This window comes from Anopheles merus, chromosome 2R (assembly GCF_017562075.2).
Source record: "Anopheles merus strain MAF chromosome 2R, AmerM5.1, whole genome shotgun sequence".
Lineage (NCBI taxonomy): Eukaryota > Metazoa > Arthropoda > Insecta > Diptera > Culicidae > Anopheles > Anopheles merus.
Window position 1 is genome coordinate 52,745,436 of NC_054082.1, and position 14,266 is coordinate 52,759,701.

Sequence of the window (14,266 nt, forward strand, 5' to 3'; positions counted from 1 at the left end):
TTATGAGACATCTTGCTATCGAACTTGTTGGCGGTGCTCCATACAGCTATTACCGCGCTCCAGAAACAGATTGAGATCCGCAACAGAAAAACAAACACGAGCAAAAGAAAGTGGAGTTTTGCTATCTTTTTCGCTTTGAATAAAACATGATGATAGATGACAAAGCACGATGCAAATGTATGTGCATGTTTCCATGTGGATTCTGTCGAAAAAAACCCGTTACCGATCCAGCATTTAATTGATACTAAGCTGTCGATTTGTCCAGACAATGATTTTTAATAAATTACATTGATATAAAGTAAACATTTGTTGCTTAAGTAATAATTCGAGACTCAAAAGTAAAATTTTCGGCCATTTATAATAATACTAGTGATAAGTAGTAATAATAAGTAATACTAGTTGATTTTTTGTAGTGTTTGTCTTAACGTAAAAAATTTAAATATAGCAAATATGCTCGTTTCCATTGTATTTCTGTTGCGGTGAATTGAAGGGCTACGTGCACGATTATAATGAAAACCGCTATGCTTTATAATAAGCTCCGAAACGGATCGCGTTTCACTTAAAAAAAAGCTACAAAATGTTGAAGACGAGAGCGGCCCGAAACGACGACGGAGGTACGCGTCTAGCCATTGACCTTTGCTACGAGCACCAGAAAAAAAGCTATTACAGAACCTGCTCGTTCAAACGGAACAGCTTTCTAGAGGGTGTGGGTGAGAGGGGCCTGGAGGCTGGGGGTTATTGAAAGGTGAACTTTGAGCAGAGGAAACATAGAGGCCACATATCTCTGCATCGAGCAGGTATACCAAGCTGCTGGAGTTTAGAGTATAATCTCTCTTTAATGGTCAGCTATGGGGGTGGGGGAGCCGAAGGAACGATAGATAAATAGATGGAACAGCCGCTTACGACGAATTCAATCTCACAATTTGAACCCTGATTATCGTACTCCGGCACTCTCCGCCGGAGCGTTTGCAGCACGATCGTGACGATGATCAGCTTCGCGAGAGCCCAGAAGACCGTGCGGATAGATACGGATGAGGATGAAATGGAAACAAGAATACAGTAATATGCCATTCACCTTCCCTCTATCATTCGAATCAATCCCAAACCTTCGAATTTTACCAACGAACAATCAAATCCCTCTCTTCCTCTTTGAATTCTCTCACCCGCAAACAGAAAGCCCTCTTAAGCGACCATCCCGCGTCGATTTCTTTCCTTCTTTCTATCCTAGGAGCTGCGAGAGTTGAGAATAGTTCAATTGCGCATCGGAACACAGCATCAGGATCCACGGCACAAAGGCACGGAAGGCTTCGTGCACCGGAAAGCTGTGTACAGGGTATAGGACCACAACAAGAAAGTTCGTACAAAATATACACAAATCTTCTTATTTTAGCACAACAACCGTTGTCGGTTAAGTCCTGCCTATAGTAGTAGTAGTAGTAGTAGTAGTATGGTTTGTTTATATAGATTTTGAGTCTTGCGACTACATTCATCTCTTTGCAGGTAGACTGGAGGTGTAAAGTTTGGTTGACATGATCATATTTTTGTTGTATAGGTCCGTTATCTTTCAGAAATTTGATCCTGCCTGTACCAACTAGTGAAGTGGGCTTGACTTTTTAGTGACTTACTGATTACACATAGCAGGATAATAGACCTGCTATGTGTAATCAGTCCTACGTACGGGGGCACGGTCCATTCGAGGTTTGAACCTATGACGGGCATATTTGTTAGGTCGTACGAGTTGACGACTGTACCACCAGACACAATATACAAATGAACGGACGAACAAAAAGAAGAAGCAAGAAAGAAAGTAAAAAGCGAAAAGATCAAAATGGAAACCTAAAACAAACATCAAGGTTCCTAATGATCAAATCAGATGTCAGATGTCAGCCTGCTGGAATGTAACTAATACTGTGGTCTGCTGCAGTCCGAAAACAGCCTCTGTCTAAAAACTCTTCTACAAAAACATTATTGCCCAAGGAAAGTTGAAGAAAAAATTAAACTAAAAACGAAAAGAAACTATTTAATTTGTATCCATCAGTGACAAACTTAGCGTAACAAGAAGATTGTTAACAATATTTAGCTTACTATTGCTTGAAACTGTCATCCATTTGAACACTTTTGTTGTAAAATTCGACAGCTTTATCAGCTACGTAACAAAGGCTGCTAATGCTGATCCCCGCCTAATTTAGTTAATGATACGTGGCCTACACAAAGGTGCTTTCCTTGTTCCTTGTATTTTCTCATAAGATACACACATACAACAATGACCAACGCAGTACCAATAAATAATTAAACGGAAATCTTCTTAGATAACGGAAGCAAGCGTAAGTAATACGATAGAGCATCATAAAATGGCAGTACGGTGAACAAACAATAGCATATAATAGCTATTGTTCCCCGCTATATGCCGCGTCGTTACTGTATTTCCTGTGCCACAGGGTTGTAAGGCCCTTTCGTCGTCCGTGACGTCTTGCGGCTGATGCAAAGCGTAGAATGCTTTTATGCGCCCGGAATAGGAAAATTGACCGAACCGATGATCCTGCCATCAGAACCGGGTAAGAGAAAAGGACCGCACGAAGTATTATTTGCCACCGTTCCGCTTCCTATGTTTGACCTTTCGCTATGCCCGTGTCCTTCAAAGTATACTAATAGTCTGCAAACTGGCAAACATGTTCCCACTGACTGTCGTAGAAGTTGCGTAGCGCTGAAACCCCTTTCCCGCAAACCACTGGTCAAACACATTTTTCTAGATGACGTACGCGGTTGCATAGGCGGTAAGTCTATTCGATTCTTCAAATGTAACTATGCAGTGCATCTACACACAATACAGCAGTACGAAAATATGTTAAATTTTCATTCAATGTGCTTTACAACCATGTAATACGCTGTGTACGTACATTGCGATATTCCACAGCTGGGATTCTACTGTCATCGTACCCAAGCACGTAGCAAAATTCCCTGAGCGAGAACCAATATCCAATTAGCAATGGGATTCAAACGGAACCTCAATTATGTAGCGGAAAGAAAAGGGACGAAACTTTGGCACTTCTGAAGCACGGGAGTGAAGCATGTGTGCCACCGACGATGGATAGCGAAGGTCCAAGGAAATACATTTCTAGCGACACCTAAAATGGCTTTCAATGCGATCCATTATTCAATCTACTTTCAAATTATGACAATAACGAACTATTTTGCCCATTTCATTTATCCAACATATTTACCGGTTTTACCTTATTTTCATAATAATTATGTTTCAGCATTATTACACTGTTTGAAAAAATAGTAACACATATTTTTTTATTACTTGTGCTCTAATGTTGTGACATTTACGTATCAAAATGCTGAAGGACAGCATACTAACTTTTCAAGATGTAAAAAATGTATTGTTAAATGTTTAAATACGATTTGCTTTAGCGACATTAGCCATCGAACCATTAAAGTAGAGCCAAATAAAAAACCACATAGATTCTGCATCTATGATGATCAACAGCGGGATAGCGATAGCGAGACCATAAATGATACGTGGCAGGGCATCATTATGAATAACAGAACCAAACGAACAACACTAGCAACAACTTTGTAATACAGCACATCTTTTTCGATCGTCCTTCTAAAATATCATCATCCACCAAGCAATGGTCCCAACGAATAACTCAACATTTTTCTTCTGGACTGGGACACTTCACCATCGCACAGCAAATTTCGTTTGTTCGTCGCGTTCGAACACTTTTTTTACACGATTAAATTATTTTAGTGCTGCCCCGTTTGGCCGCAACGGCTGCTTTTACATTTGTGTGATTTTTATCTTCACCAACCATTATCGAGCGGGGATATTAAATTTTCTTCCCGCGTGCTGTACTCGTTCCATTTTCTGCTGAAGCGCTACTTGATGCTGCGAACAGATCTGGTCGCCCTATCATTTACTTCCCCCACTGCCTCCCATTGTTTTCTTCCGTTTCCCGAATGGAACAACTTTTTTCCCATTCCGCAACACACACCCATACATCTGTAGATAGTATATACTTCGAAAGCATTTAATTTTTTTTTTCTTGTCCTATTGTGTGTGCACCCTGTTTAAGCTCTGTCCCTCTGAGTGCCTAGAAAGGATAAAGCAAAAAACGCAGAAAGTTGTTCGACATCTCTTTCTTCGTTTTTTATCTCTCTTTCTAATACATCTTCAATCGACATTCTGCATGTTTCCTGCATGAAGGAAGGACACAATGGTGGAAATTGAAATTCCCCAAACTCGCCCTCTGTCTACAGTCCCTCGTTGAAATCATAGTACGTATTTTAAAAAAGCAGGTTTGAAAAGTCCTTTTACTAGCCATCGTCGTAGCTGGGAGGACAATTTTCGCACACCATTATGCTTCCTGGGTGTGGTTGGTCGGTAAAAAAAATTAAAAAAGAAATCACCCGCCACCCGATGACCGAACCTCGCGGTATGCAATTTGTTGCTGAGCGGGAATAAAAATGGTATTAAACCCAGCAACGTGAAGCTTCCCACGGCACGCGCTCAAACGACGCATTGGGCACACAACATTCTAGCGCGCTCGAGACAAATTGATGCAGTTTCCGTTCCGCTACAGAGCTTGTTAGGTATCTTCTCCCGTTCTGCATAGACAGCAGCAGCCATCGAGAGGAAGGAAACCGGGCACTTAAAAAATGAAATAAAATCCTTGGCTAGCGTAGCATTTACAGGAGGGTCTCCCTCGCCCAAAGTGAACCCCTCCGAGAGCAACTAAACAAACAAGAGACCTCCAAGCGACGCTTCACAACACTGTCGTCAATAGTGAAGGGCGAGGGGCTTATGAAAACCGCGATAGCACCAAGTCCGTACTGAGTAGGCCAACACAAAGTAAAGTAAAGAAATTCCATTACTACAATCAAGACTTCTTGAGAAGACGGACTTTACTTGGAATGCACTGTTAAGAAACTCTTGCGGTAAGGATTCCGTTCGTGCATTAATGCGCCACTAGAAATAAGGATGATTACACCAAAGGATGGTGAAAGCGTACAGCCTAATATTTACTGTTTTTTCTATTATTTGACATACCTATCATGGCTATGAGAAAAGGATGCTGATTCTTGTTTTTCCCTCAAACCCAATTTATTTATCAAGTGCCATATTCAATTCGCATCCATTAAGTACATAATTTAGTGCAATTTGTACAACTTAAACTAACAAAATGGTAAGAAAATAGCCGCAATAGGAGGAACATAACGTAGAGTAACCGTAAAAAAAGACCCATCAAGAATATTATACAACTGAACACGACAAAAAAAGGACAACCGAGAGGACATTAGAGTGGAGACCATTAGCATACAGCTGACATCAAGGGTAGTGTAAGTCCCCCAACACACCACCGCGTGTGCCTCTGTCGTGCTCTTACAACACCATCACCATATCATGTGCTTGATGTTCCCGGCAGGAGGTCGTAATAATATTCCACTACCATTCGTGTTCGGCGGAAAGGCTGCCACATGTGGTAGCTGAAGCGTGTTAAACAGGCGACCGCCTAAACGTCACAGTCACTTTGAAGCAAACAAATCACGTCTTACAAACGAACGCATAATCGATTGAGCTGAGAAGTCTTCGAGTGAGAATACGGAGCCCCCCCCCCCCACCCCTCCTCCACAAACGCCTGTCTGTTGGTAAACGATTTTAAGAGCCGTCGCTTATCCCTTGCTAGCCTTACAGTCACTTAACACCGAAACGATGATAATGTAATACACACACACCTTCATTTTGAAGGTTCCTGTGCGAGCATCACATCGCAGAGGTTCATCACATCGGCAAGATTTCAACCATCCAGAGGTTGAGGCTCGCTGAGACTGATTCGGTCCACCCTGTTCAGGCGCAACTAAAGGGAAGCAATTTGCTGCAAGCTGTCGCCAGCTGAGATTGAGTAATCAAATTTGCCCCGAGCCACGCCTTGATGAACAAGTGGCTTAAGCAATAGTAAGAGTCAGGAGAAAAAAATTAATTCAAATCAAATTCCTACACGTCGAATTACATGTGCGGAGAAAACATTTCCCCCCTAGCCGTGACACGCTACGATGATTTCGATTGACAGCGCAAGAAGTAGCGCAGGAAGCGAACGGATGAAATTAAGGCAAGTGGGCGAATGAAAGCCTAGAAATCAAATAAACCAGGTTATATTTTTGTTACATACTAATCTCAAAATAAAACACACACAAAAACACGCAATGCGCATACTTTCATATATATTGAACTCAAATTGTACCAAACAAACACAATTGCAGCAATATGGACGTCTCGATGGTGTTTACTTGGGGCTGACTCTCCCCGGTAGAACAAGGTGCAGTGTGCTGGAGAAATTAATAGTACAAAAAGATATGCACAGCGTAGAAGCATCTTCCTCCCTGTGTGGTGTGTGTTTGAATTATCCTTTTTCCGGAAACAAAACAAAAAATATGCTATGTGCAAGCTTGCGGGGTGCTGCTGCTGTTGAGCGGAGAAAAAAAAGGATGCTCATGCGAGCAAATCATACCACAACGTGCTGCTGTAGAAGACGGGTCGAAAATAAATGGTTCTGGAATTTGCACCGAGAGCGCACGGAAGAGAGAGAGAGAGAGCAAACCATTTCCCAGAGCTCTGAGAGAGCGCCAAATAGTATCATGATGATGGTGGCAGTGCTGGTAGATGATGCTGATGATGATGATGATGATGAAAATGACGGTGATGACGGCAAGGACGACTTCCATATCCTGATGGTTACATCGCGCATGCACTCCGTCAGTTGGCAAAAGGGATTCCGGGTCGAAATTTTGCCCGTTTGGTTTGACGGTACGGGGAGCGGAATGAAGCAATGGTACATTTTCCAGCAGCAAGAGTTGGTAGAACATCGAATGGGAAATCATCGGCTGCTCTACGATGCACGGGCGTGCTGTTGTTGTTTTAAATATGCTGTTCGGAAGCCTTTCTTTGTTCTGCTGTTGTGCTTGCAGAGATGATCAATTAAATTTAAATACTCCTTCGAGGTTCTTTTTATCAAGCTGCTTTGATGACTTGATGAGTTTTAGATGTGTTGTTTCAAGAAGATGTATTTTATGTTATTGTTAGATATCTTCTAAATAACTCAAACAAAATTAAAAACAAAAAAGTAACAGTTGTCTCGGTACCAAATTACGCAAAGCGTACAATATTGGGTAGAAAATCAGCTTAAAAGTGATTTAATGAATTGGGGGAAAGAAATCCACCCCAAGTAAACGTCTCGAAAGGGAGCCGCAATCGGAAATGCCAACCAGTATCGACAATGCAAAAATTGAAACATGGTTCTCCAACAGGATCAATGGGAACATCAATTAAGGCAACAAAAAATAGCCTTCCGTTATCGCCTTAATTTATTGTCGTGCTCATTAGTTAATTAATTAAATACGCCATCCCCTGCCAAATGGTGGTTATTGATGTTGGCGATATCCTCACACGGCCACTAGCATTCCATCAAAACCCATCCTCCGGAATGGGAAACGGGAGGAAATTTTCGGGTCCACAAAGAATATTCGTAGCATTAAAGGTCCTTTTAACTAGCTGCATGATTTACGTTAAGTCAAGCGTTGCGGAAAGCAATTGCTAGGCATCGTATTTTACGAGTGAGCCTGATTCATAATTAATCATTCATCAAATTTGTCCACACGAAAAGCATCCCTCATTTTTGGCTGTGAAATATTGTGCTGAGGAAGGGCCAACGGTTGATCTCAAGGCGAATTTCACCGGCACAATGAAGGATGCTTACAGAGATTTAAAGTACGATAGGCAAAATGTCCAACCTCGTAACGTAAGACTAAAAACAGGCCAAACAACGATTTAAAGGACAACTTCAATTTTATGCATTGAAAAAACGCGAAAATGTAAAATTCAACGTATGAAAGTTAGCACAAGTCATGTTTCCAAGTCAAAATATCAATAATGTAAATGAATTATGGTAATTAAATAATCGACTGTTATCGGTGTACAGTCTGCTCCCGAGGTGCGCGGTGTATGGGTACGCGAGGAACATAAAAATCCGCATAAGTCAAATTTTATTTAAAATACATTCGATTACTCGACATTTTCGATTAAATTAAGACCCATTATACAGTTTATCATCAGAAAGTTCTGATATTTCTGGCTTCTAAGCGGATTTTTTTTTGGGCAAAAATGCAATTTGAACAATTTTTGATCAATTTTTGAAGCAAATTGCACTTTATTTGGTCTGTCAAATTTGAAAACCCACGTATCACTGAATCCTCGTAAGTCGAGAAACACGTAACTCGGGAACAGACTGCATTAAGATTTTCATTTGAAATGTTTAATACCGTGCTATACCATCGTATTGCAAAGTTTGCACTGCTTTGTTTAATCATTCCCTTTGATTATTTATTTATATTTGCATGTATCAAAGCTTTTGCTTTAATTGCGCGAACATGATGTATTTGATTTGATGTTTGATGATGTGCGCTGATTTAGTCTATGATGTAAATCTATTTAGAATCATCATGCATAATTTCCCCCACAGTGCAGCACAGCCAGAAAAAAATGGAATTAAACATAATTTGATGTTCAAAGCTGTTTAAAAGAAAGTCGCGGCAATGTAGGAATACATCAGGTTGGAGCAGGAAGGTGTGTCTCCCGAACATGTTTACTTTTGCCTACGCTTATCGTTTGCTATCATAAAATGCATCCTGCACTTTCCAGGCCACTCACCTTATCAGCTGGTATGTTTTTTGACGACATCCTGCCTGCCTTCTTTTCCAGCTCGGTCGGCAATCGCTAGAATCCGCTTCCTATTGCTTTCCCTTTTCCCAGTTCTCCGGATGTAGTGCAGGTGAACCCCGTAGCTCTCGGGTACTCTCGAGACAATGCCAAGCGATATCCGCTTTGTTTATTGCCCTTTGCGTACCTCACGTTTCACTCGTACCTCACTGTTGGATCGGTTTCGGAAAGGTTGTGTTTTTCTTCTAATAACTTTAATCTTTTTTTACCTATCTTTTCCAGCAACCAATGCAAAACCTCTCTTCACGCACATTAGCATTGCCCAGAAGACTTCAGTCGAAATAAAAAGATGGTGAACGGCAATACAACCGTTGCTGTCGCGGCCGTAATGGTGGGTGTGTGCTTGTTTCTTCTCAATTCTTTACAAAACTTCACTTTTCAAAACTATCACTTTTCACAGTGTGACCTCGCTGATGCCTCGAATTGAGCTAACCATTGGTTAACAGATATTGATCAAAGCAGGCATTTAAACGCGATGCTTTTCTGGACTTCCTAGCCCAATTTTCGCTTCATATGAAACCGTAAAACTCACACACGCACACACATACACACATTTACGCACGCACACACACGCACACACCCACAAGGAAGGGCAAACAAATTCACATCATTTGATTTTGTTAAATGTATCACAATGCAATAATGCGCCTCGTAACAAAACCCAGCGAAATGGGCAAGAAGCAAGCTCGCGCTGGAGCGATGGGTGTTTAATTTTGTGGCGATGGCAATCACTAGGAGCACTTGTCAAAGGGCACTGCGATTCGCCATTACTAATCGAAGGTATTCACTGGCGAGCGCTTTTGACACTGGCCCGCTCGGCAGGGACTGCACCTGAAAACACAAACAAAATCGGTTGAAGCAAACCTTTTCTAGCAGCTCGTCATTTTGCACGGGTATTTATTTTTGCGCATGATTGTATTTTCTGGACGATCGATTTAATTTTGGCCGTGTGCGTCAGCTTCACGACATGCAGTTGCGATGGGAAAATCGCCCTCAAATTCAAGATACTCGACTGGGACAGCAGAGGAACGGAAATTGTGAATTGCTAAAGCAACCAACCAGCGAATCACCAATAACAACCACGACGACGACGACGACGAGCCCAGAAAACCACTGCCCGTGATGTCTCACAAATGTAAACACCCATACATTGAACGGGTGTTGGTATTATTTTCAAACAACACAATCTCCTCTCCGCTGCTTTCGCGCTAGCACTAGTGCGACGTCGTGGCGCAACTTCAGAATTATTTTCGCTCCCACCAATACTACTGCAGCGTGAACAACCAACACTCTCGCGTTGACGTGTTTGCTCTCGGTTGAGAGCGAACAATACGTTTTTTTTCTTCCAAAGATGTAAAATTTCACCAAAACCCCTTTTTACAACACCTCACTTCCTGCACACATACAAACGCCTACACACAGTCACTCGACACACATACGTCTGTATTTTTCACCACACCGTTAACGCAGCGAAACTCTGAACTGCTTGGAAACTTTTCGTTCCCAACAGCAGCTATAATTTGGCCTTAGTTCCACATTAAAAAAACGATCACACTTTTGCATCGATGTAATACAGACGAATTGGCGAGCTAGAGCACAAGGTGTGTGAGATGATATTACTCTTTCTATTCTCCGCTTACGATATAATGCTGCCGTTTCGAAACGAAACTATACTACCTCGACGGGATACGATCGATTGGTTGCAACTGCTATACAATGACCACGGATGCGAGTCCGTCTGTAGTCTCGACCATTGAAAAAGAGCCTATGAAAAAGCACACCAACGAGGGCAACAACGCACCACCTATTTTCTATTGATGCCAAACACATGAACGCAAAGTGAATGCCACTGGCCAGGTGATGCAAACCACGAGCGAACAAACAGAGAAAGACGTTTGACAGTCAATAGCCATTTGATCATCTCGGTACCGCGAAATTCGCGCCTTGTTTATAACAGTTGTAGAACAGTTGAGCTGTCAAATCTTCCGTACCTCTAATCGCGCCTGCTGTTTCGCAGAGATACCCAACTTCGGTATTGCTGAGATTTTCGCGGTAGCGCGAACCGATTAATTTTAGGCTGGAAATAGACGAACCAAAATCATCGCGGTGCCGCGAAAATCGCGTATGATTTGAGCTGTCAATTATGATACAAAATCTGACCGATAGGCGAGATAATCGCGGTTCGTGTATGGAACCCTCCAAGGTCTGGTGACGATTGAATGTGCCAAGAAGAAATATTTTTCTATCAATTTGCGAATCAAATTATTTATTTCACATATGCAAAATAAAATACAAAACTTATTTCTCAACACGAGTTTTCTCACAAATCCGCCAGAAAAAGTAAAAATAATCGGTTCGCGCTACCGCGAAAATCTCAGCAATATCGAAGTTGGGTATCTCTGCGAAACAGCAGGCGCGATTGGAGGCGCGGAAGATTTGACAGCTCAACTGTTCTACAACTGTTATAAACAAGGCGCGAATTTCGCGGTACCGCGCCGATCTCGGTTCGTCTATTTCCAGCCTTACTTTTTTAGTGGATTTGTGTGAAAACTCGTATGACGAAACGAATTTGATGAAATGAATGAAATTGATACAAAATATTTCTTCTTCAATCGTCATTCAATCGACACCATTCAATATTTCAATCGTCACCAGACCTGGGATGAGTCCATACACGAACCGCGATTATCTCGCCTAACTGTCAGATTTTATAACAGAATTGACAGCTCAAGTCATACGCGGTACCGCGACGATCTCGATTCGTCTATTTCCAGCCTCATGAGTTTAGTTGTCAAAAGTGCGAATTATCGAGGTGCGGATTATCGAGCGTGCGGATTATAAAGATAAGATTACCGAGCGTATACTGTAAAACTTTGGGAAAAATGCATTTTTTTTTTCAATTGACAATTAATGGAGATAGTTGCACTGATTTGACATATGACCTATCAAAAATAAAATTCGCGCAACTCTGGACCGCCTGTATCGAATTCTGACTGTAGTTACAGTTTATATTGAGAGTGTTATACGAATGGCTGTTATACATGCACAATTACATTTCTTGAAATATGCTCTCTGGGTAGCGTGTTTGACATTTCGGTTTAGGACTGCTGATTCGATACTTCAATACAGGTTATGTACTTTGTTTTTTAATAAAAAAATACTTTCCAAGGAGAGAAATACAGTTTATTTTAATTGCACGTACACTTATTTCCAATATTTGTGAAAATGTGATCGATAATTAATAATTATGCACTAGAAAATGGCAATCCCTTGTATGTGATGCTTTGTGCAGTCCGGCTTGAAGATGAGATTGAGCTTTTTCCTACTTCCTGCATTCTTCAACTAAGCTCTCGCTGAGCAAAGCTTATATATAGCTTCATTTTGCCGGAACCAGTTCTTTTCTAACGCAAGTTTCTAACTAGAATGAGCATAAGCTTTGCTCCCGTACTCCGTTGCGCCTATTCACAGTTGCCTTGTGTTCTTGTTAAGCGAAGTGCATGGAAAACGATCTGAAAAATATATTCTGCTATTTTGAGGGGCACTTTGTCCGCATATTGGCATTTGCCTCGATCAAGGCAGATACAGCAAAACACGTAGAGAAATTTTCCCCGTGCCAATTCAATCAGTACTACCGAATATTGCTTTGGCCTCGAATCTCTCTAACAATGTTCTTGTAGCACGCCTGAAGCTAATCGGACTGGCAACCTAAATTTGACTATTCAATCCCTGTACCTGAATAAAAAACGCCTCCCTGAGACTGATTCACACGAACGCTTGTTTCAGCTGGTTGCGCTTTCCATATCACTTTCCACGTGTTGCTTCAGGTGCAGCTTTAGGTCCGCAAAATTGTTCGGGTTGTACATGCACTGATTGCATTGCAACGGTGTCTCAAGAAGCTTCATAACGTAATGCAAGGAAGGTCGATCTATGTGTCCCGCTTCGTGTAGCTTTTCCACTACATCTGTAAATACATGTCTTTTGGAATCAATAATCTGATTTCGCGGTATAAACGACTTTTTTGCTAACATACATTCATGCTTAAGTAGGAACTTGGTATTGAATGCGTTCCAGTGGTATCGGTGCGATAGACACGGCGAGTAATAATCTTTCGAGATGACGTGGAGGTGCAAGCGTCTCATGGAGGGTTTCATATGGTAGCCAAAATCGAACCGATCAACTGTGAGCCCAGTCGTACCAACGGCTTTCAAGCCTAGCTCGTACATGTTCTGTAACAGTCCATCGTCGTCGAACGATAGCTAAAATTAAAGCGGATAGTGCGCAATTCACTCGTGGTCGAAATCACCAAGCGCAACTGCTTCAGTATATCATACGCACATCATATACCGAATCTATGTCCTTCCATGGTAGTACCAAAAAATGATGAAGGGCTTTGGGATACTTATCCTTAATAACGACGGACAAATCGGATACAAATAATTGTTTTTTTTACGTTACTTATCGCATGAATTAGTCCATCGGACCAAGCCTGAGTTGCCATTTACGAGATTTACGTACAAAACTGCACCACGAGAAGGTAACGTCAATTCGCATGAAGGTGACATTTGATTGATAATTTAACCTTTAAGTTGGCAACCGGATACCCGGGTATTTTTTTCAACTTCGAACTGCAATAACTTTTGATTCATTAGGCGAAAGGCCATGAGAGTGACAAAATGTTGACAAATTTTTCAAAACGCGAGCTTTTGTCACTTTTTTGAGCTTTTGTCAAAATTTTGTAACCTGGAGCAGCCAGGAAATAAAGTTGACAAAAGTTGACAAAAAGTGACAAAATTTGACGTTCGCGAAAAAGCGTAAACAAACCAAGGATAATTTACTTACTTTTACTTATTTTTATAGAGACTTTGAGGTCTAGCTCATTCGCCTCTTAACCAAGGATAATGTATTTAGAAGGTTGATTTTTATCGCTTTTGCTGGGCGACATTGTGGGGGACATCTGTCAAACTCTGCATACAAATTTCATTACCCCGCACCAGCCCTCCCCGATTTTTATGCCGGAGCCCACGGAAAAGAAATGTCAAGTCGAGAAATGTCATTTTGCTCTGAACAACTTCACCTTGTCATTTATAACACCTTGAAACAAACAACTATTTGGCGCAGTTGTGACTTAATGCTATGATAATAATGCTACAATGCATGATTCTAATTGGTTTATGTACCTATTTCGTGCTTCTTAAACAAAATATCGATGATATTCAGATGTTGGAGCTTTTTGTCATTCTTGTGTATGTTTTTGGTGCGGCCACGAGAAAAGCTCTTTTTTGCAGATGACAAGCAATTTTGACTAAGTTGAAAAAAATTTCAACATTTTTTCACCTCCGTGGCCACGCGCTAATTGCTTTTATTGACCTGAAATTTTCCGTAGCCTCCCAACTTTTAATTTCTGATTTTTTGGTGCATAATTTTAATTTTTTTTGGTGCATTGTAATTTTAAACAGCCTGTAAGTATTTTATTTTGATTTTTCTTTAACT

General features: G+C 41.2%; 2 protein-coding genes across 2 annotated transcripts in view; both read right to left on the reverse strand.

Moving 5' to 3' along the window:
• Positions 1–10,630, reverse strand: part of LOC121600304 (SKI family transcriptional corepressor 1) — a 45,617-nt gene extending 34,987 nt beyond the window's left edge. The window contains exons 1-2 of the mRNA XM_041928771.1: positions 10,454–10,630; positions 8,708–9,607 (exon numbers count right to left, since the gene is read on the reverse strand). Coding sequence (XP_041784705.1) covers positions 8,708–8,737 — 30 coding nt within the window. The 5' untranslated portion in view covers positions 8,738–9,607; positions 10,454–10,630. The remainder of the gene's footprint in view (positions 1–8,707; positions 9,608–10,453) is intronic.
• A 1,710-nt stretch (positions 10,631–12,340) lies between these two features.
• Positions 12,341–13,311, reverse strand: LOC121590176 (aprataxin-like). Its single transcript, XM_041909610.1, is given in 4 exon segments — positions 12,341–12,737; positions 12,807–13,032; positions 13,112–13,204; positions 13,206–13,311. Coding segments are annotated over 4 exon segments (570 nt in total). The 5' UTR covers positions 13,275–13,311; the 3' UTR covers positions 12,341–12,555.
• Between the last annotated feature and the right edge of the window lie 955 nt (positions 13,312–14,266).